The 27,537-nt window shown below is 41.2% G+C and overlaps 1 protein-coding gene across 6 annotated transcripts; it reads left to right on the top strand.

Annotated features, from left to right (window-relative positions):
- The first annotated feature begins 773 nt into the window (after positions 1-773).
- On the top strand, positions 774-26,108 carry KEL (Kell metallo-endopeptidase (Kell blood group)). Of its 6 annotated transcripts, XM_068956366.1 has the most exons (19): positions 774-875; positions 1,226-1,386; positions 6,532-6,673; positions 7,854-8,057; positions 8,841-8,965; positions 9,907-10,053; positions 10,591-10,656; positions 11,647-11,835; positions 12,204-12,349; positions 14,502-14,625; positions 15,141-15,251; positions 16,311-16,409; positions 16,933-17,010; positions 17,445-17,548; positions 18,804-18,914; positions 20,935-21,002; positions 21,246-21,412; positions 22,318-22,413; positions 23,706-26,108. In XM_068956366.1, the coding sequence occupies exons 2-19, from the start codon at positions 1,369-1,371 to the stop codon at positions 23,880-23,882; spliced, it is 2,172 nt and encodes a 723-aa protein (XP_068812467.1). In that variant the 5' UTR covers positions 774-875; positions 1,226-1,368; the 3' UTR covers positions 23,883-26,108. The 6 variants fall into 6 exon arrangements, 5 of the variants coding, with proteins under 5 accessions (XP_068812467.1, XP_009676384.1, XP_068812491.1 ...); XM_009678089.2 differs by lacking the exon at positions 774-875 and having other exon boundaries at positions 1,016-1,386; XM_068956390.1 differs by lacking the exon at positions 774-875 and having other exon boundaries at positions 1,293-1,386; positions 6,532-6,599.
- Positions 26,109-27,537: the final 1,429 nt, after the last annotated feature.

Raw genomic sequence — 27,537 nt, 5'->3', positions numbered from 1 at the left:
TTATGCAAGGAGTATTTGCAAAGTGAGTCTGGGGTTAAGCTGACGGGAGCTAGCCTAATGCAAGGGTCAGCAAGGACCTTTTTCACACTAGAGTTGTCTGTTAAATGTAGAAATATATAGCTATCAGTGACCTAAGAGGTAGAAAGAACTGTGAATAAGCTACTGGCTTGAGTCATATAAGAAGTCTTTTGTCACACTATAATCCAAGTAAGATGATAGGAAATTATGCAAGCACTTCTGGGATAAGGAAGTAATCTGATTGGTGAATATGGGAAGATTTGAATTTTAGAAGACAGACTAAAAATTAGGGAAGCACTGAACAATTGAACAGACATCTATTTATCTTCAGACTAGTGAACCAAGGCATCAGAGTCCACTGAGAGACTAGCCAGATGGGGAGGTAAACAGTCCTGTCCTGTCCTTCTGTTTACTGACTCCAGACTGGTCCCCATGAACTCTCTGCGACAGGTCTCAAATGCGAACTTCCACCACTCAGTTTCTAAGGTCTCAGGGAATGGATCCTTGATCTCAGTCCTTAAAGCAGGGAAACTTCCCTCCGAAATCATTGCTATAGACAACCTTAGGGAAGCAAAGACACACAGGCTGCTATCTCCTGCAAAGCAGCAAACAGTGGAAATAAGGTCACTAATAAATGATTTTTTTAATGTGTCTCAGTATAAAAGAAAAGAACCAGAAGTGGCTTTGTGTTCCCCCTCAAATGGATTTTTGGGTGGAGCTGAGAGAGCAAAATGAAAGTCAGCACTTCGGCCTTTCTCTTGGAAAAGGAAGAGCACTAGGATCCAAACCCCACATTATCCTGCAATAGACAGAGGCCTCCTGGCCCCAGAGCAGCAGGTTGAAACAGGCTACTAGCGGTAGGCATATCAGAGCAAAACAGGCTCGTTGGGTGGGGAGGGTAGTAGGACTGCTGGAGCAAAACAAAGCAGGAAGTAGTTGAGAAGAAAGGCTGGGGGAGATAGACAATTTCATACTTATGTTCAAAAAGTTTCCCTGTAGCTTCGAGAGACAAGAGTCCCAAGGAAGGGCAGAAGAGAACAATAAAGCTGGTTTTATGAGAGGGAGAGGTGTTAGGGGGAGAGAGTGGATGGAGAGCTGCAGAAATGCAGAAATGTGTTCACTTCTCTCCCCCCCCCTCCCCCCCCCCCCGGTTTTCTTTAAGGGCGTTCTTCACTGAGCTTTTTCCTCTTTTTTCTCCTCCCCACAGCAATCAGTCAAGCTGGGAAAGAGAGATTGTCTGTAATCTCAGCAGCGAATCTTGAGCACGAGGGACTGATGGTAAACAAGTAAGCAGAGGTGAGAGCTGCGGTAACGACCACAGAGGCAAAGCCTGCTTGCTCAGAGAAAAGAATGAGGACTCTTCCAGAGGTAGGCAATGCCTTTGTCCCCTGGTCTGATGAGTCATCTTTGTTGCACCCTGCTCTTCCCCTCTTATAGCTATGCTACTTACTGCCCTAGGGAGTTGGAGCAGTTGATTTTTCCAGTTAGTACCCAGAAAGGTCCTGCCCACATCTCAGAATTAGTGATGTGGGGTGTGGCATAAGGATCTGGGACTTCTTGCCCTCTGTATTAGTCATCTTAAAGGCCATCCAGATGCATCAACTGCTTGTAGTAAATAATAATAACAGTCTGATTATTTTCTTTTATTGCATCCTCATTTTTCAACAAACAAATTATTTTCAGAAAGTCTTTATGCAGAAATATGTGCAACTTTTTTCCCCCCACAAATAACTGCAGGTGAACATGGCATAGTTTTATGAATGCAGGAATGACATGGCAGGGCTAATTATTCCCCGTGTAGTGCAGTGTAATTTTCCTGATTTGATGTCTCATATAAGTAGAGCCATGAAAAGTGTTAATTGCATATTTACAGACAATACACACAGAGCTGTTAGCTCAGGATTGCTAAAATGCACAGGCTGTTCAAATACAATAGATCTAGTAATGTTTGCTATGTAACTAAATTATATTAAAAATAAAAGTTTATTTTGTTATATTGTATGCTGTTTAATATTGCAAAAGCTGTGATTTTATTGCAAATGCTCATTCACTTCATATTTATCTCAGCTGCATTTGGCTGACTCCAGAATTTGCAGAAATGTTTGGTTTGTATATATATTTTCATATTCCTGTGAGAGGAGCCAGCAATCATAATTTTAAATAGCTATTGGCTCTTGCTATGCTTCTAATGTTTAGCAGTCCAGACCATAATTCAGCAAACTTTCTGTTTAATTTTACATATTAGCATATTAGTTGTTTTTAGTTTCGACACAGGCTTAAGCGTTACTTCTCAAATGGAATTTAATGTGCTTAATTTTATGTAGCTAAATGATTTACTGACAGAAGATAGATTTAAGAAAATGCTTAAGTTCTTTGCAAATTAATCTGAAAACATGTCACCCACATGACTAATGGGATGTACACAATTTGGGCAACATTCAGAAGTGAGTAATTTGTGAATAATCTGCTGGCTGAAAACTTATACCCTTAAATTGCCTGGAAAATAGTTATGAATAATGGCTCCAAATCTCCCTGCCCTTGATCGCTATCTTTCATTTTCTTTTCCTCAATATTAGCTGCTCAGTACTTTTTTTCTGCAACAGTACAGAACACTAGTGAAATGTGAGGTGAGGGAGAACTGGGCCAAGGGACTTAAACCTCTCCGCAGAATTCAGAACTGGCTCACAAACAGAAGGAAAGAGACGTTGACGGAGAGTCAAGTTCTTTGCCTGGTTCAGCTGCATCAAACAGTTCTTATTTTAATCAATATGGACCCTGTCCACATTCTGCTAGCCTAAGTCATGCTCTCATTTGAATTGGATGATTCATGTAGTAGACTATTACAACACAAATGCAGAGCTGTTCATTTTACAATCAAGAGGACAATTATAAATCAGCTTTTTGTGATTTTACACGCATTTGATCTCACACACTTAGCTACAGTGAAGCTTTTTAAATCTGAGCACTTGCACGTTCTTAAAAGAAAAGCATGAAAGAACTGAAACTATAGTGGAAATAACATTCATCTTCAGCTTCAGGCAAATACGAACTTCTTGCTTACTCGTAAAAGAAGCCCATATGGAAGAACTTTGCCAGAAGTTCAAGGCTCTTTATTCTCTTCCACAGCCTCCTGTAAACCATTCGCTTGTCTCTAAATGTTGGGCATGTTGAATAAGGCAACCAAGCTATGAAACATGCCAGAAAAAGTGCTTCTGTTTCCTACAAGCTATGTAACATTCCTGCATCCTATGCCCTGAATGTTTGTATAGCCCACCTCCACTTCCATCTAGTTAAATCCATGCCTCCTTGACCAATGACCGCTGAATCTGGAAGGGCTTTGTATGTGTGCCTCCATTTTGAAAACCAGTTCGTTCATTTGTGGCATAAAGATAAGATTTTTAGCAGACTAAGAATCTGACAGCGATATTGCCTAGGTCAGTGTTATTATCAGTGTATCAAAAGAGCAGGTGTGTGCCTATATGGATTTCTCCAAGCTGTTGTCCTGTAAAGGATATAAAGTAAGATTTTCCTCTTCTTTTTCTCTATTCATGTAGATCCAGAAGTTCTCTCAAACCTAAGCACAGTAACAGAGGCCAGATTAGAAAGGCATTTCTTAGGGAAGGTGAGGTGCTTGAAGAACACTTTTTATTCTTCTTATGGCTCACAGAACATAGACCTTAGAATCCAGTTTCTAAGCAAGAAGTGTACTACCGGCTTGCCTTCCCCTGTCTGTTCTCTTATGATATGCTGTAATCTGCTGTTATCAGCCAGGTACATGCACACTTCTCTAGCTGTTTCAAACTGGGGTCTCAAGGGGGAAAGTCTAGTTTTCTTAGAGTTTTTAAAAAATCTACTATTTGATGCATTTTTCCATTTCAAAAAGAGCGTAATGTGTAGGCTTGATGTAGACCTCCAGTTAACCAGAAGTTCTACAGAAATTGCCGTGGCAGTCTTACAATATTCTCATTTCTCAGCTTCATTAATAGCTGCACAGCCATGCCATTCAGTACTTGAAAGAGAGAAATAGACATTCTGCAATAAAATGAGACCAAAGAACTCCAGACTTGTAAATACTTCATAATTGGGATAGGCCAGATTTTCAGTGTGAAAAAAAAAACAAGTCCATTGTGACAGAGAAGACAAGAGCATAGTGAATGATTTAGGTGAGAGGTGAGGGCTTACACATCAAAGGATACTTGTTCTTCCCCCTTGTCAGCTGGACAAATTTTATTTCCCTCTCTTCCCTGCCTTACTGTCTACTTGGAGAGTAAAAGCTAAAATGTTTTACTGCAAGGGCATATGAAAGGAATTCAGATTTCCTCCTTTACGTTCCCCACACTGCACTTTGCCAGTATGGTCATGTTTTGTATTTTGCAGCTTTTAACACCAGGGTTCACTTGTATATACTTGCTCTCCACTTAGTTATTCTGTATCCTGCCTTATGTAGTCAGAAATAGAATTTTGAAGGGACAAAGGCAGTTAGGTATCCAACCCTTGTTAGAAGTTTGCAGGAGTCAAGTAGGTTGCCTTTTACTTTTGAGAAGCCTTTATTAATTATCAAAACAACTGCATGTTTGAAGGATATCACATATTAAGCTCTGCTTTTCTTTTTCTTTCTGTGTTTTCTGTTCTGTTGAAGTTTTTATATAGGAATCCCCATGACAGTGTCTGAGTATCCTCCAGTAGCACGTTAGGCAAGATGATTAACAATGGACTCATTCGTTTTCCTAGTCTTTCCTCATGGGAAGGGGTATATGCTGTGAGGTGCTTCATTTCTTTGTTGGGATTTGCTTCATTTCTTCTTGTTATTTTTGTACAGATCATGTGTTCTGTTTTTGTGGTAAAGAAGTTAAATACTGAGCCTGATGACAAATGAAGAAAATCTTTAACTGCTTTATGTAAAAGAGCAGCAAGGGCGGGCAAGGGAAGACAAGCTGGGAGCTGAGAGTCCACGAAAAGGCAGGCAAGGAGCAATGACCTTACCTGCAAGGGGTACAATCTCACAGTACTGGAAAGAGGGGAGTAAAGCAGGTGGTCTAGTGGTGGTAGCCAGGTTCAGCTAAGAGTCTAGATCACCAGACAAATCCATAGAGGGAAGGTAGGTCCAAGGTCAAGCCAGGAAGTCAAGTCTGCAGGTTAGGGTCAGGGTCCAGATTAAAAGGGTACATGGCCAGGTGTAGGCATGATTTTAATGCTGCTGCAGCATATCTCAGATGGAGGTCAAGCATGAAAGCTGCAAAAAGCAGCTCCCAAGTGAAGGAGTGGGTGCCTCCACTGAGGCTTCTTCTAGTTTTTTCTCAGAGAGTTCCAAGGACAGCCAAGTTTTCTCAAACAACTTTCTCTTATCAGAGAGCTGGCCTTAAGCGCTGGAAGCTAGCCTCCCAGGAGGGAAAGAGTGCATGCCAGGCCCTGACCCTGTGGGAGTCCATGTGAGATTCTCAAACTGACACGTCCATCAGCTCTCGTGCTTACTAGAGTTATACCTCTTACTTGCTATACTCTTTCTTCCCTTTCCCTCTTCCTCAAGGCTTTTCTATTATCTTCTCTTTACTTCTTTCTCTTCTGCCTCCTTTTCCTCACTGTATATTATCACCCAGTCATTCCACATTTCATGTTTTAGTTCTTTCACTTTCCTTACACCACCAGCTTCCGTTTCCATATCTGTTTTCTTGTGATATGCTGCTCTCCTCCAGGTATATGCACGTAAAATAGGTAGAAGCAGTGGAGACACACACAGTAAATTTCATCTTATTGAAATCGTAAATCAACTTATTTAACTTTTTGGAGAGTAACCTAGCATAGTCATCTAGCTTCCTTTGTAGTCAATGGAGAAAAAAATCAGTATCTCTGGATGATGATTCGGTTTATCCTAAAACGGATATCTGAAATAGAAGGGGTACTCATAAGGTGCCTAGCCTTCTCCCCTGACTAAGAAGACAGACCTAGATTACTAAATACAAATAAATTTAAGTGAGATAAAACCTATCTGGGTATAAGATATCATCTGTGACTTGCAGCTTACTGCAGTTTAGAATGCATTTTAGAATGTGATAAGTCTTTTCTCCTATGTGAGCTGAACTCCAAGGCTCAAGATCTCAAATGAATGCTCAGGTTGGCAAACTGTAACAGAGATGGTGAGCAATCATTTCTGGAGCCACCAGACACAAAAAGGCTTTGATACATTCAGGAGGTATATGTAAGGAGATCCCATAAACCGGAACAGAATTATGGGGGAACAGGCCCTCACATAAAAAGCTTTATGGCTTTTAGATGCATAATTTTTAATGTTATGCAATAGCTATATCTGGAAAAGCAAGGGAAATGAAGGAGGTGAGGAAATCTCTGGAAATAGCCTCACCTCTGAGACTTGGACCATTTCTAATGCTCTAGCACTAGTCTCATCAGCCGTTTCCCTGTAAAATAGGTGGAAGTTAGAGTATATAACCAGTGCTAACTTTAAAAGTAATTTTTCTCTCTTCATTTTTTTCTGCTTGTCTCATTTTCCTTCTTCAGACCTGTGACCTGGAGCTAAGGGCAGCTGCAAAGAAAAAGAGATGTCTTCAGAGGAAAAGACTACTTCTGTGTGTGCTGCTTCTCAGTATTGTCCTGGGCTTTACACTGCTTATCACCCACATAATGATGACCTGTGGTCTGGGTATAATACATAATATCCTTTTCCTTGCCTCCTCATCCACCCCATTTATGAGATCCCTTCCTTTTCTATCTCCCTCCAGGGCTTATTGGGCTTAGTATCTGTGTAAGAACCAGACTTTCAGAATCTCAAGTAAACTTAAGATGACATTAATTGTAAACAAGGTATACTATTTGGCTCCTACTTGAAGATCTCCCCCCTCCGCCATTCCTCCTCTATCTGCCTTTTGATATGCTTGGGCCCAGCTTTGAGGGAGAGCAGTGTTATATTGCCCAGCAGATGTTGCATCTCATGCTCCTCACCTACAACTTGTGTGTGACACTGCAGTGTCTTGCTCTGTCTGAAGTTGCCTCCAGGAAACTGGGGCTGAATCTGAGGTTTGGAGCATCTCCGCTTTTCCATCCCTGACTTTGTAAGTCTAGTCCTAGTTTTCTAGCATCAGTCAGTGTAGTCATATTATAGACAGAAAAGTGGGAGTCTCCTGCTCAATGGGGAGCTGTGAAGAGAGACGGGGAACATTCAGTACCCTATCAAATTAACTAAACAGATGTTTTCAGAATGGTTCATGCACATGTTTTAAACTTATCTCACAGAATCACAGAATCACAGAATCACAGAATCACAGAATCACAGAATGGTTGAGGTTGGAAGGGACCTCTGGAGATCATCTAGTCCAGTCCCCCTGCTCAAGCAGGATCATCTAGAGCACATTGCACAAGATCGCGTCTAGGCGGGTTTTGAATATCTCCTCTACCTTCTCTGTGCTATGTCCTTCTCTTGTTTTGTGTATTGAAACCATCAGTACCTTGTTTATCATTTGGCCGAATCAGTGAATGCTGAATCAGAGAACATGCATTCAGAAGGCAGAGTAATCTAGTCAGTGACTGCCCAGATAGTACCAATACAGGACACCACCTCTGAACTGACAGTCTGTCCTCTCTTTACAGAATCTCCCTTATAAAGTACAAAAGTAATCTTCCCATGAAGTCAAAGATAGTACATGCTTTATTCCATATTCAGCAATAACTTACAGGGAATTCAACACTCCACATGCAAAGAAGTTTGTACCAAAAATAAATCTTTTGAGGGAAATGTCGCACAGATAACTCCTCATTATTTGTTTGAAGTTATTCTCAGTCGCCATTGTTGCTGCTCAGTTCTGTCCTGTTTACTTCCTGACCAGGATCCTGTGATGCTGAGGTGGGTCTTGCACTGTTGGCCAGACTCTTGAATTCTAGGAATGACACCGTAGACCCCTGCAAGGATTTCTACAAATATGCCTGTGGCAGCTGGAGAGGCAAAGACTCAAGCAGAACCACAGAAGAATCACTAAATGTCTTTGATGTGTTGTTGGAAGAAAACCAGCTGATCCTGAAAAGGCTTTTAGGTAGGGACGGGAGATGATTGATGTATTACCTTCAGTATCTTTCTCAGTCAGAGCTGAGAACACTGATAACTAAGAGCACAATCATTCCCAACAGGGACTGATTCCAGTCTCTTCATTCTATCATTACAGGTATAGATCTGTTCCTGAAAATGTCCTATTATAATAGCCATATTTCAAACATTTCAGTTCCCCTTGCTGAGTGTGATGGAAGTCACACTTCGAATTCTGACAGAAAACCAAGCCATTTTTCTGTTGCCTTGTGAAAGTAGTCCCTTTTGGCTGTCTTTGAATCTGCACTCTGGCCCTGTCCTAACTCCATGTTGGCCTGAAGCCTAGATATGAACCATCTTCCTGTTGTACTCCACTTTCCATGCAAAGAAACCCATGAATCCGGCCTCAGGAAGACTCATGGCAAACACTGGAAGACCTCTTGCTCTGGATGCCTGGGGGAACAGGTTCCTTCATGCATTCTGACATGCCCCAGCAGTAGTCCAGGTACAGATTTAAGATGTGGACATTGTTTCACAACACTAGGTGGATTTCTAGAAAATAGAAGGCAGTTTTCTCCTTATTCATAGTTGAAGTTGCTTTAACTTGCATGGTCATAGATTAACTTTCCTGTTCTGACGGTTCAATAGTAGTGACCAGTGTGGATATTTTTGTTGAATTGCTCTGAATCACAGTGCGATGTAATATTTTATTATATCATTTTTTCTGCTCTGATACTGCCCTGGCTTTCTTAGTTGCAGCTTTTGTAGTTTTTCATCTACCTTTTTTTCTCAGAGACCCCAGAACTTGGGGTAAGAAGCTCAGCTAAGGAGAAAGCAATCTTGTTCTATCGATCCTGCATGGATACTCAACGCATAGAATCCCAAGGAACTCAGCCATTAAAGGACCTCCTGAATCAGGTGAATGTTTATGTTATTTTCTCTCTACAGAAGTTAATTCCTGTAAGGAAAAGGAAAGAGTGAAGTGTTGACTAGATATTCCTATATTTTCTATATTCCAGATATTCCTATATTATTTTTCCTATACATTTTGCTAGCATCTGACCCTGAAGTTGGTTCACAGCCCAACTTCTAAGTAGTATACCTTCTTGCTTTGAAAGCTGTCTCCCAGATTTGGCTTTCTGACACCACATCTCTGAATTTATCCTCATGACCTTACGTATTACTTTAGAACCATACAGCAGCCAAGACTACAGAGAGGGAAGCACTTTAAATCTGAGAAGCTCAGTTCAGTAGGATACAACTCAGGTCAGGGAACATCTCACACAAAATGGGTGAGATTTTGTGTTTAAGATCTGATAGCCATCCACTACGGCAGGCTTCAGGGAGGCTTGCTCGAAGAGGACAATGCTGCTCTTCCCAGGCAGAGGTGTTCCTCTTCCTGTCAGCAAGGGGCATTTATGCTCTGTCTCCAAGGAGGATGGAGGACCTTCCAGCACAAGGAGCAGTGACGACAGGCCCGCCTATGAAGCTGCCGTCAGGGAGGTGGGACCCTTAATCCCTGATCCCTGTTTGTCATTCTCAATGGCTTTAGAAAAATGTGACCTCTTTTCTCTTTCACTCCTTTCTTTCCCGTACACCCTGTTCTGCTGATAATTATCATCCCTTTTCCCTGCACTGTGTCATTTTGCAGCTTGTCATTTTGCTTAAGTGCAAGTGACAGGTCATTTTAAAGCCAACAGGGTATGTAGAAATCTTCATGGATTTCATCTGTTGCCATTAACCTTATTTTTTCTCAGTTGTCATAATGACTGAGCTCACAGGAGTGAAAAAAAATTGTAAATAAGGATCAAACAAGTATATTTCTCTCCTGCTCTCATGCTGTCTCTCTCCCTCTCTAGATTGGTGGATGGAATATCACAGGCAGAGGGAAAGCAAAAGATTTTAACCAAACTCTTCAGACTCTCATGGGCAAATACAACACCTTTCCCTTTTTCAGAGTCCATGTGGGACCTAGTCCTTCTGACCCCAACACCAATATAATTCAGGTAAGTGGACTGAGAAAACAGGATTATCAGGAAGCACTGGGAATAAAGAGGGAGTTACACAGCCAGTGGGATCCAGGCTTGCTCATGTTAATTCTGTGTTCTTCTCTGAAAAAAAAAAATCTTAAAATTTTCTGTTAACTTTTTAATTAACTAACAAAACCCTTTATATCTGGAGAATAAGGAGATGATGAAGAATAAATTACTTCCTTTCTCTCATCTCTCCTGCCTGGCCAGCATAGATTGTGTTTTGTCATGGAAACAACTAGTTCTTCTTATGTGGATGGGTATGAGTAGTGCAATAGTGGTGCAATAGTGCTATTGACATAGTGCTACTGCTATTAGTACTGTGTCCCATATAGAAGTATTTAACAATGATGTGGCTTACATTTGAATGCCAGTCACAACAGATTTAAGCAATTTATAACAGTTGGCATTTCAAATTTTGTGACACAGAAATAAAGCCTGCTGAACATATTATTGTCATGTTTGCAATGTTTCTGGAAATAGCCAGATGTTCTTCCTGCACTACTTTTGCAGATTGACCATCCTGAGTTTGAGATGCCACCTGAGAGTGAATTCAAAGAGAAGAAGAAATATCTTGAGGTAACATATCAGAGGCTGAAGCAAGGTAAAAATAGCTGTTTGCTGTAGGGATCTCCTTGAATTTTCTCCTGGTTCAGAGTGGCCTGTTTTCATGGGGTATGGACAGTGACCTCTAAAAATGTCTCCAGAAGGAATTTGCTACAAAATTGTCTACTTCACTAAAAAGTTATTTTGTAAAAGGTAACATATTTTTAGCTGACAAGTTTTAAACTTCCAGAAAGAGCATGTTATAAGTTTAATGTGTGTTTGCTAGGTAATATGAATCAAGGTTTCCCCTTAGGTTTCCTCTTGAGTAAATCTCTCAACAAAATTTTCTTGTCCACAGTAAGGCTTTATAACATATTGATTAAAATGTATGTGCATTGGGGGAGGGGTAGCTAGCATTTCAAAATTATTTGTAAAAGTTTTAACCCTAAGCTGAGGAAAAAAAGCTCTTTGGCCTTGGGAGTCATTGCAACAAAGTTTTTTCATCACAACTTTCTCATTTTCCTAAACTGCAGCAAAACTGAGTTTATTTCAGTTTCTGAGTCTGACTCTTTCAAAAGAGTCCTTAAAAAATGAACCTATTTACCCATCACAAACATTTCCTTGATAGCTCATGAAAACAGAAGCAAGAATCTGCTATTTCATCTCCATCCAAAATACTGACTCTTTGTATCACTGTCCACTGCCTTTCTCTCTACCAGAGGTGGCAGGCCTGCAGCCCTAAAATGATAGTGGTATTTAAAATGGTTGTAAGTTGGGACAAAAATAAGATGATTATTCACTGGGAATTCAGTGTTCTTCTTTGAGAAGGAAGCTGTGCTCAGTAAACTCTGTTCCACATAAAGAATTAGATAAGGATTTTGCAATGAATAAGACAGCTTTAGGGGCAGGACTGAGGCAATTTTGAGAGACTGAAGCTTGTGTGGCTGAGATGGATGGATGGATGGATGGGGTGACTTAATTTCAGTCATTTTTCTCCGACTGATTGTGTGCTCTGTATTGCAGGTTCTCCGTGTGTATCTGTCATATTTGGAGAAACTAGGGGACCTACTTGGAGGGCCACAGGATGTTCCCCCTGACTCCTTTTCCCTTACCTTGTCCTTCATCTCTAACCTCCAGCGAGTTGTCACCCCACTGCAGGAAAGACGGCAGAGAGGGATGCTGTTCTATCGCATCACCATCAGGGAGCTACAGGTATTCATATCTGGAAGATCCAGATCAAAAGTGATATAAGATCCCTTGTTTAGATGCCATTCCCTTGCAGCTTATATATAGAGTCTGTTGAACTCTCATGAGCTCTCAATAACTTATTAACTTACTGTTTCTTATTGGTAGCATGCTGGGCTTTTCAGGTCCTCAGCCCCACCATGACCACCAGATAGTTTGATAAAAATATGTCTTCTGTCTTTTTCTACTATAATCAATATCCATCCAATAACCACAGCTCAACTTGTTGAAAATATCCCTTACTGGTACCAGGGAATGTATCCCAGTTTCCCTGTTAATTCTTATTAGTTAACCTGGGTTTATAGTTCAGCATGTAAACTTTATTTTACTTTTAGGAAAAGGCACCCGCGATTGACTGGCTGCTGTGTCTCCAGGCAGCTTTCCATCCTGTGCCAGTGAATCCCTCTCAGCCAATTGCAGTGCACGACATGGATTACTTGCAAGGCATGTCACGACTTATTGAACAATGGCAGAATAAAAGGTAGGAGTTAATATCTGTGATAGTAGCTGTTCTTGCCTCAAGAAATATTAACTTCAGATACTATAAATTAAAGGGGTCTGTGGAAGAGGTTGCTGCATCCAGTAGCCTAATGGATGCAAGGCAGCTGTGGCTCTGTATCCCCAGGTTCAGCCAATTGTGAGGCTTAGCACAACTCCCAGTAGGCTTGCACATGCACACACAATATATATACATATATAATATATATAGTATTTTACATATATATATATAAACAGCTGGCCACACAGATCAATAGAAACAAAACACAGGGCCTTTACTGCCACACTCACAGCACTCATACAAACATGAACAGTCCCAAGTGACCGAATCCTATTCCTAATCTCCAGCTGATCAGGATTGAAGTCTGCTAGTGGAATATCTATTTATCTCTCTATCTGTCTGGATAGGTACATTCAGACAATACAGATCACTGCAGTAGCTGATCTTTGGCACTCAGTCTAACCAGTAGCTGGTCCCAGACCTCCCAGTCTCCCCAGTGCTGGTACTTCAGCTTGCATTTTCCCAAGTTGCATGATCTGACTCCAGTTGTGGGTACTCAGACCTCTTATCCTACTCATTGGCTGGTCCAGCTTGAAGTTCACTAGTGTTCCAATGGTATCCTGGGCTGCATTAGGAAGAGTGTTGCCAGCAGGTCGAGGGAGGTGATCCTCCCCCTCTACTCAGGCCTGGGGAGTACTGTGTCCAGTTCTGGGCTGCCCAGTACAAGAGAGACATGGCACTACTGCAGAGAGTCCAGCGGAGGGCTACAAAGATGCTAAGGGGACTGGAGCATCTCTCCTCTGAAGAAAGGCTGAGAGAGCTGGGCCTGTTTAACCTGGAGAAGAGAAGACTGAGAGGCGATCTCATCAATGTCTACAAGTATGTGAAGGGAGGGTGTCGAGAGGATGAGGGCAGTCTCTTCTCCGTGGTGCCCAGTAACAGGAGAAAAGGCAACGGGCATAAACTGAAAGACAGGAAGTTCTGTCTGAACATGAGGAAAAACTTCTTGACCGGGAGGGTGACAGAGCACTGGCACAGGTTGCCTAGAGACGTAGTGGAATCTCCTTCTCTGGAGATATTCAAAACCCGCCTGGACGCGATCCTGGGAAATATGCTGTAGAGGACCCTGCTTGAGCAGGGGGCTTGGACTAGATGATCTCCAGAGGTCCCTTCCAACCTCAACCATTCTGTGATTCTGTGATTCTGTTCTCACATACCTACTCAGAACAAAGAGCACACCCGCGCGTAAGATAGTTATAAATAGGATTTAATGAGTAGATAGGACAGACTGCAGTGATCATGTGCAGGGCTCAATCAGACAAACGTAGCAGCAGGCCATATGTTTATTCAGCCATCTCCCTTATCCCCTTGCCTGTATATTTTCCCATGCTTGTTCCTCCCAATCCACCATGATCCCTCCCCTTCCCCGTCTTTGGTCCTTCCTCCAAATACCCCATAGCAAGTCACAGATTCCCACATTCCCCTTAAAATTGTCTATAGTAAGTTTCACACTGTTTTAAAAAGCTCTTCCCCCTGCCTCCCATAATGAATCCTATAGCCCTGTAGGCAATAACCCCCTTTAGTCTTCAAGGCATTCCGGGCAGAGAGTTTCTGTGGTTGGCCGATGTCCCCTGGGTTTCGCACCTCAGCCAATGGGCCAGTTGTTCTTTGATAGCCCTAGGAGTAGCCCATTCAGGGTGCTCTGCTTTCACTGATTTGGCCAGTGGGGGAGCTCTGACTGTCACTGTTCCTCTTAAAATTTCACCAAGCCTTTTTGTTCATGGTGGCTAGCCTTCAGCCTCATAACCTAACAAACTGGATGTGGCTGCTGGTGACAAAAATTTGCCATATTGACTTTGAGCTCCTTTTGTAGCCGTTCATGATTCTCTGGCACTGCTAGTAGGCTTAAACACTGTTTCCTGCCCAGCGTTATTCATATTCATGTTTAATTCATAAAATTAAATATTGCTTGCTGTTCTGAGCTGAGAGTTTTCTTCTCATTTTTTTAGGCCTAGATTGTTAATGATATTGCTGTTTAAATACTTGCTGTGGTCCAGCCAGGAAGTGACCTCACTTTAATATGGGCTTCAGTGGGCCTTTTGTATTGATCTTTTAAAACGCCCTTTTCCTACAGGGTCCTTCGCATCTATATGATTGTTTGTCTGGTTGGGAATCTCTCCCCAGCCCTTGACAGTCGATTCCAAGATGCACGCCTGGAGCTATCTAAGATTCTTCATGGAAAAATGGGTTCTAGAGTGGTGAGTTTGCCTTCTGCCAACTTCTTCAGCCTCCACAGCAGCTGAACACCCTAGGACACTCCTTCTTGATGTTCTTTTCATGTATCCTCTGGAGAGAGTTTCTTAGATCTGGGGAAGAAAACCACTCTTGCCATGCCAGTAAATTCTTTCTGTTTCTCAAAGAGATGATAATGTGGAATTTGATGTGACACACAAACCTTTAGAGAGCTGATTGCTCTATATCATGGGGCAGGAAACAATACACAGATGTCCGTCTTCTTTGTGTTTGTCTCAGCTCCTATAGGAGTCCTCATCATGTGTGAAAGTAAGTAGGGTAAATCAGTTCTTTGTTTTACCTAAATAAAATTTTCTGAGGTGCCTTAGATGGAACTAAATTACTTCTTATTCATGATTGTCATTTCTAAATAATAGCATATATGCTACTGATTCTCGGTTTGCATATCTTTCTACTGTCTTCATCTTCCTGTCTTCTTCCCTGCTCCCATGTGGTACTATTTCTTTCTCTATTCTTACAGATCCCAGATGAGCGCTGGAGGACGTGCTTGAGTGAAACCAGTTCTTTCTTTGAACCAGTCCTAGGGCAGATGATTGTGCAAGAAATTTTCCCTCAACAGAACAAGAAACTTGTAGGTATTCATCCTCTTCTCCCCCAAGCACAGCTCAGCTGCATCTCTCTTTTTTTTTTTTTTTCCCATGGCAGCTTAGGACAAGATTAAGGAAGCAAGGTCCTGTGTAGGTTGCATACCTTTTTATTTGTTCAGTACATACATACTTCTCCTGCTTCTTGGGGAAGGACAGCTATTGTCAGAACATCAGTACTTTTATTGCTAGAATAATCAAAACTAAAATACCAGCAATTATCTTCATTATGTCTGCTAACAAAGTCAGGCATGCAGCGCCAGTACCTATGAGAACCCTACAAATGCATGCAGTCTCAGTGTAAAATAGGATTTAAAATAAGGTTTGCAATGTCAACTCAATAAACCATCCTATGATAGTTAGTGTTAGTTACATAATGTTTGTAAACAGTTATAGAAAAACACATCAATGACAAAATGTTCTGAGTGGATCCACAATAGAAGGAACATCTACCTACACTTTTTTTTTTCCTATGAGGATAAGAGTTCCTTTTTTTTTTTAAGGAAAATTAATGTAGGCACTGAGGTTTATGAGGAGTTTGCAGTGTATAAAAGTTACACAAAACAATAACCCCAAGAAAAGATAGTGGGAAAATAAAACTATGTGTACTTGAAGCACAAAGCTGAATCAACAAAGTAGAACTGTGAAGGAGAGTCTCACGTTGCTATAACTTTGGAAAGGGAGACACCAATATGAAATGTTTATGGATCCCAAATTTTCATTTCACTTAAGAAGTGGGGAGATCTTTTGATTCGGTGCCATCCCAATAGGGATCAAATGGAAAGCAATTATGCCTCCATCTTACAGTGAGAGGCAAGAGGAAAAGGTGTATGAGAGAGAATGCTGAGACCAGTGAAGGACCACTGTATGCCTAAGAAACCTAAGATTAAACAGATGTAGAAACTGAATTTCCTCTGTCATTGAGAGAAGAGGAATCATCCCCCATGTGTTTTGTGATTGAGTTGTCAGAACATGGGAAGACATCAGCTAAGGCTAAACAAATGTTCTTCTGCAGTCCTGGCAGTACTTTCTTTTCTCCATGGCAGGCTCAGCAGATGTTCTCCGAGATCCGAGATGCCCTCTATGACCAACTCCATCAGTTGGAGTGGATGGATGAGCAGACCCGCCAAGAGGCTAACGTCCTGGTACGTGCGGAAGGTATAAGTTACTGAGGCCTTCCTTTCCCTGAAGCTTTTAGAGAAGGCCTGCACCTTCACATATTCCTAAGCGCTTCTACGGACACATGATATTAAACAGATCCCTTAAACACACTAAAAATTGTAGGTGGCTTTATAAGTGCCATCACATACACATGATCATTCACTGATACATAGAGGTAGAGAGGTTCAGTGTTTGTCCATGGACACCCCTAGTTAATTGTATTGGGATACATTGCACCTTCAGATTTGTACACGAAGAGAGGTTAAAAGCTATAAAGCTGAATGTCAGAAAACAATGCTCAAAAAAAGAGTAGAGCTCCATTAGGCCTCAGGCCATTGAGTTCAGAGAGCAGAGATGCATTGCTTGAAACAGTGTAGCTGCCATTTCAAAGGGCTGATTTGTAGATCATATTCACATTATTCAGAAATACAGCTTAAAAAGGGCTTCTAGAATGTAAAGCCTCCTATCGGTCATGTTTCTTTATTTTTTTGTTTATTATGTTTTCAGGTTTCTAAACTACAAGTGGAAATTGGCTATCCAGCTCACATACTCCAGATTGCCAAAGTGAACCTGGAATACCAGAATGTGAGCTATATAATGTAAACATGCCTGCCTCGTTACTGGCAGTTTACCTGTACCAACTGCTATCTTGCCTGTCGCTCAAAGAGGCTAGGATCTCTGGAGCAAGGCACATAGCCTACTGTTCTCTTTCTGATAATAGACCGTGCAGAGAACCTGTATCCATTGCTTCTGCTTTATTGCCTATGCTTTCTCCTATCCAGAGTGGCTGGCCTGGGAGGGACTGATTGTGTCTTGGATGTATGTTCTGTTTGGCCTTTAGATATCTTTCCTGTCATACCTTAAATTGAAGTTCTGTAGGAGAGGAAAAAAAGTATTTCAATGGTTTGTCTTTTAATGAGCCCCTTTCTTTACTTCTGGGACTTTTCTCTTTCTCATACTGTCCAATTCATTCTTCACTTATGTCCTGTGACAGTCACATTGCCTATCTCTTCCCTTAGTTGGAAATAAATCAAGAAACTTTTCTCCTCAATGTGGTGGCTTGTTTGAAGACACTGAGGGAGAATTCCTACCAGAGACTCCTTCAGCATCACTCACAGGATAAGTAAGTTTCAGAAACTGAATTGAAGAAAAATTACAGGCTCACAGACTTGCAGAACAGCTGAGGTTGGAAGGGACTTGTGCAGTCATCTAGCCCAACCCCCTGCTCAAAGCAGGGTCAACTATAGGAGGCTACTCAGGACCATGCCTAGCCAGGTTTTGGATATCTCCAAGGACGAAGACTCCACAACCTCTCTGGGCACGTGCTCCGGTGTTTGACTGCCCTCACAGTAAAATATTTTTTTCTTATGTTTAAATGGAATTTCCTGTCTTTCAATTTGTCTTTCAATTTCTTGTCTTTCAATGGAGTCTGGCTGCATTATCTTTACACCCTCCCATCAAGTATTTATACATGTAGATAAGATCTTCCTGAATCTTCTTAAGGCTAAACAATCCCACCTCTCTCGACCTCTCTTTGTATGACAAATGCTCCCATCCCTTAATCATCTTAGTGGCCCTTCACTGGACTCCCTCCAGTATGTACCTATCTTGTACTGAGGGCCCAGAAATGCATGCAGTACTCGACATGTGGTTTCACCAGCACTGAATAGAGGGGTATAATTACCTCCTATGACCCGCTGGTGACACGTCTCCTAATGCAGCCCAGGGTGCTGTTGGCCTTTTTCACTGCAAGGGTGCATTGCTGACTTATTCTCAAAAAAGCCTTTAATCTGGCAGCCTCTCTTGTAGCGAATTTGTATTCAGTCTGAGCTCATGCTACCAAAAGTGCCACCGTTGTGGAGGGAGCCCAAGACCCTGAAAAAACCCTCAAAACCCTCGCCTTTTCTGCCCATTAACATAAAGCCTTGAGTAATGGGAATAGCTGGTGGTCCTGGACCTAGTTATCTGACAGCAAAGCATTGTGTTGGCATGAATATTGGTGTGGTTACCTCAAAGACAGCACATAGGATGCTTTTGAAGGCAGGCAGTATAGAGAGGCATGCTTGGGACCTGAGGCTGCCTAAAGAGTACTCTATGCAGCATGTTACAGGCGGCTAATAATCATGACTTACTTGACAGGGATGCTGTGAAGGGAGAATCCATTAATGTGTATGAAAACTAAACTACTAGCAGTGGCTGTATGTAAACAAGTGAAGGTTTATTTTAAACACCTTTTACTCTAGATGATGTGAACTTCAGTGTTTGCCTCTGCTGCGTTTAAGTGGTATTGAGGCATTTCTGCACACGCAGTGGAAGAAAGGAGCAAGGTATGAAGTAAGGAGATAATATGTTCTTCGTTTCTCTTTTTCTGCTTCTAGCTGGAAGGTTTCCCCCTGGGATGTGCATTCATACTACTCACTAAGGCAGCACATGGTAGTCTTCCCTGCCGGAATGTTTCGCAGCCCTTTTTTCAACCCGGAGTTTCCCAGGTACGGAGGGACTGCAAAGGTGGAAGTTGAATGTAGTTCCCTTTGCTGCACCATGTTTCCAGGAAGAATCTGAATGGATCTGTCTTTACCTCTTTTTCTCACTGCATCCCAGAAAGCAAACCTCTATTAATAGAGGAAAGAAATAAAATTTAGCTTTTTCTGAAGCTAGATGGTTACTGCTTGCCATTTCTGCCCTGATAAGCTCTGAAAGAGTTTGACCGTTGACTCTGCTGGAGCAAAATCAAAATCTAGAAACTAAGCTGAGTATATTTTCATCTGTCACTAACTGCTATCAGACTCTCAGATTTCTTGGCATTAGGTATGAGTCCAGAGCAAAAAGGCAGAAATCTTATGCAGGTTAATTGCAAAGAAGATAGTTCACCTCTGCCTCTTATTTTCTAGATTCAAGAATTCCTATGAAACCCATAGAAAATAGGAGACTCACAGAGCAACTTCTTGTCAGAAGTCTCTTCAAATGGATGAAATACAATTCTGCTCTTCTCTTTTTTAAAGAAATCTCTTCTAATAAGCAGGCGCACTTTGCATTCTGAGGCTTTGCCTACAACAATGATTCTTATGCAGTTCTTATAGTTGGATTCTTCCATCATATTGAACAGATCTGTTTAGCAATAATTTTTCTGATCTTAAAATCACTAAAAATCGTTGATCATAAAAGTACTATTTATCCTTTCTTCTTACATGACAATGGATAAAGACTTGTCAAAAACCCATTGTATTCCAGAGATAAGCTCACACTGTGGGAAGAGGCTTAAGCTGGAAAGAAACAGAAGTCTCAGTTAAAATAATTCTTATTTTTCTATGATGATCCTCTGCCACTAGTTGTACAACATCCTCTAGTGCTTGCAGTGTTTCAGAAATTCATTGTAAATTCGTAGTATCAAGAATAAGACACTGTGAAAGAATAATAACAAATTTTTTTTTTTACATGGTATGGGTTCTCACTCACCATATTCTTTGTGTCTGAAAAAGGATCTGCAGCTTCTTACTACTTTTGAATTCAGTGTTGGCAAAATAAATTTTTTCTCACTGTTCTTCCAGTTCAGTAGAGTCAGAAGTCAAATTTGATCAGCTTTTGGTGGGCTGGCACACTAGCTTTTTGTCATGTGATGTTCCAAATTTTAAACTTTACTGTCAAAAAGAATTCTTCAATTCAGATGACTCTGAGGATATCTTTAAAAATAAGAAAGCAGCACTATTGTTATAAGCTACAGAGCTTCTGAAAGAGCAGCTCTGAGAGATGAGCTGTTCTGTTTTTGTCAGTGCTTTATTGACTTCCTAGTGATATAATAATGATCTTCTACATTCATTTAATGCTTCTGCAGTGTTAATCAGTACATGTAAGAAAGAAATGAGCTCATCATTTCGTATTATGGAAATACATTTTGAGTGGACTCTTGCTTGTGAGAATATTTGTAAATTCATTGCATAGAATCATAGATGACCTCTGGAGGTCTCTAGTCCAACTGCCTGCTTGTAGTGGGACTATTGCCAAGGTGTGATCAGAGTATTTGTAGTCAAACCTTCATGATTTTAATTTGTTTTGCCAGTTATATGTGCCATTTTTAACCACCCTGTTGTTGCCAGATTGTTTGTCCAACCATGCTACCATTGCCAGTTACTGTTTATGTAACAGTTTAACCAGTAGTGGGTAATGCAGGGCATATCTCTACAACAATACATTTTCATTAGAGTCAGTGTTTCAGACAGACTCTCAGAGTTTCTCAACAGACTCTTTATTATTATTATGGCTTGTGAGCTAGGAGTTCTTTAACTCAAATCCACGGGACAATTTCAAACATTGGTAGAGTAATTTATACTTTTATTTGGATTCTACGGAGTGTGCTGCATCTGGGAGACAATAAATAGAAAGTGTGTCTGTGTTCTTGCAGAGTTAAATGCTCCTGCATAGCACACGGTTGTGCTCGGTGGCTATAGAGAAAGAACGCTCACTTACCCTCCTTTTCTTTTCAAAAGCATTCTTTTCATGTTTATTTTTCAGTGCTATGAACTTTGGAGCCATTGGGGTCTTCATGGCACATGAACTTCTTCACACATTCTATAGTTATGGTGGGTACTGGCTGGGGGTGAAGCTTATCCTCTTTGTTTACTCTTCCAGGTCCCCAGGGGTACTTTCCCTCAAGGGATCTTAAATCCTAGTCTCTGTATCAATATATACATATATTACTAAGGTAGATGAAGCTAAGGAAAACCCATTCCAGATCATGTTGAGGATATCAGTGATTAGCGTGGGGAATGTAAGTGAACACCAGAAATAACTTTACTTTCTGGGATTTCTCTTTTTTTCTGCAGTGTTACCTGGGGGCTGTCCTACCTGCAAGAGGAGTGCACTACAGGAAGCTATAGATTGCTTGGTAGAACAGTATGAAAGTTACTCCATGCTTGGCTTTAAGGTCAATGGGACTTTTACTCTGTTGGAGAATATAGCTGACAATGGAGGGCTTGCCATTGCTTACCAGGTATTGCAGTCTATCTACTTCTCTGATCTTACAGTCTCACCACGTAACTCAACCAATATGCTGCAAGATTGCCTATGCATCCCTGTCCTACATGCTGCTCCAGTCCTAGGCTCCTGGCACATCTCTGCCAGCGCAGTGCATGCCCTGCATGTCCTCTGCTCTTCCAGTCGTAGGTTTAAATCACTGCTATCATATAAGGGCACTTCTCCCCTTCACCCATTGCAGGGTGGGCCTTTTTTTACTTCCCCAGTTATGTCATGCATACAAAAGTAGGTAATTATTATGTCACACTTATGTTATACCTAAGGAACTAAGCTTGAGACATTTGAGTTCATTTAAATTACCCCTAAGAACCAGAATTTTGTGTAGTGTTAAAACAACCCCATAATAATCCTTTCAGCACTAACTTCTGTCTAGAAAGAGTCTTGGATTTCTTCATGCAGGAGTTCAAAAGTTTAATTAATTATTGGATGCACTGTGCTCTGAGATCTCTAGGTCTCAGATGGTACTTTGTTGCACAAAGATCGTCGAGATTGTTCACATGCACAAAGGTTTATTGGTGGCCTCTGTGGCAACAACATGCAAAGTGTTTTAGTTTTTATTCAAGTATTACTGACTCATTTTGAAAGTAATTTTCGTCCTTTCATAGTGCAGTCACCACAGCTCTTCTTCTGACCATCTGTGCGTGGTAGTGTCTGAAATGGGAAGCACAGGAGTTATATTGATATTTTACCTTCTCAAATCTATTAGAGGCATGGTCAGCACCTGAGAATGAGCAGAGAGAGATACCTACTCGTTATATTTATTAAATATTCATTAGATTGATATATTTCATCAATGGAAGATGAGTTTTAGGAAAACTGTCTGAAGACGAGGTTATTATTATTAATTTGCTTTCTCCACAGGCCTATAAGAACTGGCTGAAAAAGCACAGAAAAGAGAAGGATTTACCTAAGATTGGACTTTCACATGATCAGCTCTTTTACCTCAGTTTTGCTCATGTAATGTATTCCAGGCTAGTCATGCATCTGTCTCCCTCTCCGTTGTCCTCCACATTGTAATAGTTTGTCTTTCTCAGTGTTCAAGTCCCTTTCATCTTCTTTACAGAACTGTGCATGATTAATGTTGTTGGGAGATTCAGAATCTCATTTAAAAACCTAAAATTCACATATGGGGCCCCTATTCTGTAGTGACTCTCAAAGATAACAAGAGGCCTGTCTGTGAACATATCCTAAAGAAAGCTCTGAAATCTACGAAATTAAATTATAGCAGACAAGTTGTGTCAGAGCAAGTGTGGATCACAGCCAGCCTCTGAGAACTTTTTTGCAATCATGTTCAGTTTTACAAATTGAAAGTGGAATTTTACTGGAAAAGGCACTTATCCGGCTATGCTTTCTTTCATCCACCTCTCTGTCACGGTAAATGACTAGATGTCATATCATTCAGAGTGATGGTGAAAAAGTTTAGAATGTCATTTAGAGATAAGGAACTAGAAGTACATGAGCACATAGCTGGTGATTTTTGAGGAACTCTTTTCTTGTTTGAAGATTTATGCATAGCTGTGCAGTTGAGTTGCTGATCACAGATCATTGACTTCTGTGCTCAGAAAAGTCACTCCCTTATTAGTTGCTCTAGTTCTGTGACTTTTGTGCATGTAGTGACGTTCGATCAGAGCAGTGTGTAGAAAAGAACTAATCCAGTCCTGAAATCACAGATGGTTGGATCTCTGTGACAAGACTTGCATTTCAGAGGCTATGTGGCTGCTACTGCATCATTTGTCAGTGAATGAAGACTGTACTCACCAGAGCGATGACCTGGATTTTCACCTGTAGCACCAGTAAAATCATATAATATCCCCACCACCACTCTAGTAATAATAAGATGTTGTGTAAGCACTCCTCTTTCTCAGTAAGCATTAATGGCTTTTACTTAAGAAACTAAAGATACCGAGGTTATATCTGTATTGTCACATTAGATGGAGTCCAAGATTGCATGAGCCCGAGCTCCCCAGTGCTCGACATTCCCTGTGTGCTGGACTAGATAGTTTAGAAAGAAAGCAGATGGCTTGTCAGAAAGGGAAGCTGAGACAGAGAATTGTAGAGAAGGGGAAGACGGTGGGAAATTGTGGTTGTGAAGGGAAGGATCTGGGCACTGTTGGCCCCCATGTGTGTTTCCTTGCCTACTTCAGCAGCCTCAGTCATGCAGAATGTTCAGAGACACAAAGGGGACCCTTAAGACTTGTTCACATGAGGACTTTCAGGCAAACTGACTTTTCTGTTTTGCTTCTCTTCAGGCAATGTGTGGACACCAGCATCCTGAGAAACTGCAATCTTACATGCACACAGATCCACACAGCCCCTTGCAACTGCGTGTCTGTGGGCCTATCAGCAATAGCCAGGACTTTGCCGAACACTTCCAATGCCCCAGCAGATCACCAATGAACCCAGCTAAGAAGTGCCACATCTGGTAATCTGCATGGCAAGGCAGGAAGAAAGTTGAGACTCTAGAGAGATAAAGGCCTGAACTGTGAAAGTATGACCATCTTATCTGGCCCTGTGGAGAGATATGGTGCTCTTATTCACTCCTCTGCATTCCTTTTCTTGTTATCCTTTCCTCAGCCTCAACTTGCACCTCTCTCAGCAGTTTATTGTAGCAAAATTCCAACTTGATTTCATATGGGAAGAGGATCTCTTTCTACTGCTCCCAGTGTCCCAGCTGGGACAGCTCTGGAGTCCAGCAAGTTCTAAGGTAGCAAGGTGACTAGCCAGTCACCTTGGGGTGAACAGTCCAGGAAAGGACTGTTATATTTGTAATTCCTCTGTTCAGTGTGTTTCCCTGTCTACTCCAACAACCTCATAGTCATGTTGAATGGGGAGGCCAACAAGCTATAACCCTAAGACCTGTTCATATCAGAGAGGTTTTTGGAGAAATCCTACAGGTTACTATGCAAACCACACAGTTACCTTACCAGAGAGGGAAGAATCCTCTTCTTGGGCCAGTAAGTGGAGACAAGGAGTAAAAAAAGACTCAATAGCTCCAGCTTCTGGACTGGCAGATGAGTCACATAATAATGAAGGTTACTAAAGGCCCTTCTTGGTCTCTGTTTTCAATCAGCTGACACAAATGAAATTTAGCAGAGTTTTAGCTTCATGCATCATCTGTGCTCTTTCAACCGAGTTCACTGGAACCAGTCATCATCACATCTGATTATGCCAGACTCAATGTATTGTGTTGTTCAGGAAGTATTCTTCTTGCTAAGTCCCCTATGGAAGGTGGCAGCAAAGAACAGAAGCCAAAACAATACTGTTGCTTGCCTTTCCATAAAAGAAGGATGTATTGTCTGAGAGAAAAGAGAGACTAAAATTCCTAGGACACAAAAGAGAAAAGAGGAAGGCATCCCTGTTGGTGGAAGAGGGATTAGGAGCTGAGAAGAGAGTACTGCCCAACAAGATTCTCTTTCTTCTCAGTCTCTAATTTAGGGTGAGGATATGGGTGAAGGTGGAGTATGGGATAGACACAAGGGGTCCTAGAGATCTCTGAAGGTTTTTAGCCTGAACACTCAGAATTCCAAGAACTTCTCTGGATCCTGAACCAGATTTTCTCATCTCTACAGGTTCTCTCATCCCTACATTTGTAAATATTTACCATCCAAACCGGGGAATTCAGATGACGTAGGTTTTCACTATCTAATTGAAATTGAATTTTAGGGTTAATATAAGTAATATATTTCAGGACAAAAGGAGGAGAAGTGCTTAAAGCACTTCTCAAGAGCGACCTAATTACTTCAGTTTCAGATTCTGATCATTTAGAATTTATATCAATCATCTCCTAAAATTTACCAAAGTTAATACATAAAGCACTCCTACATTTAGCATACTCTTCAAACAGTTCTTAATGGTGGAAGCACTTTTTGTTGTTGTTTATTATATTGGCTGCCCAGGGATTGCTTGGGGAATGGCAAGTGGGAACATCTCTTATCACTGCCATCATTATGAAAACTGAAAATCCTAATAATTCTCTTAATTCTTATCAAGTACTGATCAATGTGGCAGAAAAATTTCCAAGAACAGTCTGTTCAGTGATTTTATTTTCATTAATCAAAGATTGAAATATTAATAAAGTGCTATGTGCTTCGGAAAAAAAAATATATCACATCATTGGTTATAAACTCCTTATGGCCAGGTCTCTTTCTCTGTATTTGTACTGTGCTCAGCATTACCAGAGTTCTTAGCTGCTATCCCAACACAAATAATAAATAATACCTCAGAACCATGTGATTTATTTAGCCATCATAAAAATAACAAAATTAGGCTCGTGTTTTTCCTTCCAAGGTCACTTTTTAAAAATGTATAATCTTCCTCTACTCTTTTAATCAATTTTTCCCAGAAACATGTTTATAGTGTTCGGTTTTGCTTTCAGATGCTATAATAATTAATCATATGTAACATTATACACCATTGTGTGTAATTTATCAGTTATTTCACTGTATACAGACTACTTGGCTTCTTTGTTTGTAACATATATAGAAAGCAAAAATTGTTCACAGTCTGCATTTTGATGAGTTTTTAACTTTTCTTGTATCGTGTTAAGTAGGAAGGAGAAACATTTCTTTGGAATATGCTATTTTTCCTGCTCTTACAATGTATGACAAATTTAAAAATTTGCTATTTCAAAAGCAGGATCACCCTTGAAGTTGAGTGAGTTGAATCCATTCTTGTTTGTTACTGACAATGACGTTTATACATGAAAAGTGGATGGGAGGTACAAGAAGGGAGGTCTGACTTAGAAAAAATTGCATGAGTATTGGACTGAGGATTTATTGCGTTTCTCAAGAGAGGAGGGAGAAGAAGCACTTTCAGTATGTGCACAAGGTCCCTGCTCTTGTCCTCAGTGCTGGAGGTTCCCTGGGAGATGTGCATGGTTGAAGAGAAGCTGTGTTGCCTAGTAGGTGATGATGAAATGCAAGTAGATGTTCAAATTGTCTTCATCCATGACAACAGCAATGATTTCAGGCTCTATGCCACACATAAAAAGAACAGCACAATGCTGCCAGTGTTGAGGGAGACGGCCAGATCCAACAGCATATCCTTCACTGCTGAATTCCTCAGCGTTTCAGAATCCTCATCCTGCACCATGTCCATCACCTCCATGCCTTCTCCTGTTGACGAGGCCACAAATGTTTCTTCCATTTGCTCCCAGCCTGTAACTCAGGGCAGGGGGTGGGGTGGGGGGGGTGGCAACATAAGCTTTCTTTTCATTCTGTCCTTTCATACTTGCACCCTTCTGATCTCTGATTCCCTCCCTGTCTTTTTTTCGCTCTGCTTTCTAAATTTTCAAGTCCATTTTACCCTTACTGTACCCTTACTTGTCCATTTTCTCCTCCACACTATCCAACTTTTCATTCACGTGCCTTCCCACTCACTGCTTGCTTTCCTTGCACTTTTCTTGCATCTGTCCTTCCTCATTCAGTGCATATTCCTCTATGCTCACTCTCCCTATAGTGTTCTCAGAATTCCGAAGCGTGGTTCCTTGATGTGTGTGGATATGAGTGTGCAAACCTGTTGTAAACCTCTCTCCTTTTGCCCTAATAAGTGCATGCTATTGCTGCAGGGTCACTCACCCAGAAAGAGGAGACCACCATCATTGCTATTTAACATGAGGAACTGAGCTACCGGGAAATAAGGCACTGGAAGAGCTGGGACTGGAATGTGGTCTTGTGGTTCAACACTTGTTCTTCTCCTCTCTCCTGCAGAATTTTTTGCCGTTCTCTCAATAGAATCTCTCCCATCCTCTTGCTGTTTCTGGTTTATGCCATTGCTTTTCTCTTTCCTTATTTTCTCACTCTTGCATTTGGCCAATATCCCCTCTTCATCCTCCTCAACACACTCCCTCCCTGACTTTTGCCTGTCTTGCTGTCTCTCTTCCCATATTGGTCCTATTCTTCAGACTTTATTCTCCCTGAATTAATGCACTTTAGTCCTATTTGCTGGGTATGGTTTGTGCTAGGACAACATCTCATTATTATTTCTTAATTTCATTGTTGCATGGCAGCCAGGAGAAGGGTGGCCAGTGGAGGGAGCAGAAAGACAGGAGGAGGGAGGAGGGAACAGAAGCTTGGTGCAGAC

The sequence above is a fragment of the Struthio camelus genome, chromosome 1 (genome assembly GCF_040807025.1).
Source record: "Struthio camelus isolate bStrCam1 chromosome 1, bStrCam1.hap1, whole genome shotgun sequence".
In the NCBI taxonomy this organism is placed as follows: domain Eukaryota; kingdom Metazoa; phylum Chordata; class Aves; order Struthioniformes; family Struthionidae; genus Struthio; species Struthio camelus.
Note: the sequence above shows the minus strand (reverse complement) of the source record. Positions and strands in the feature narration are given on the sequence as shown.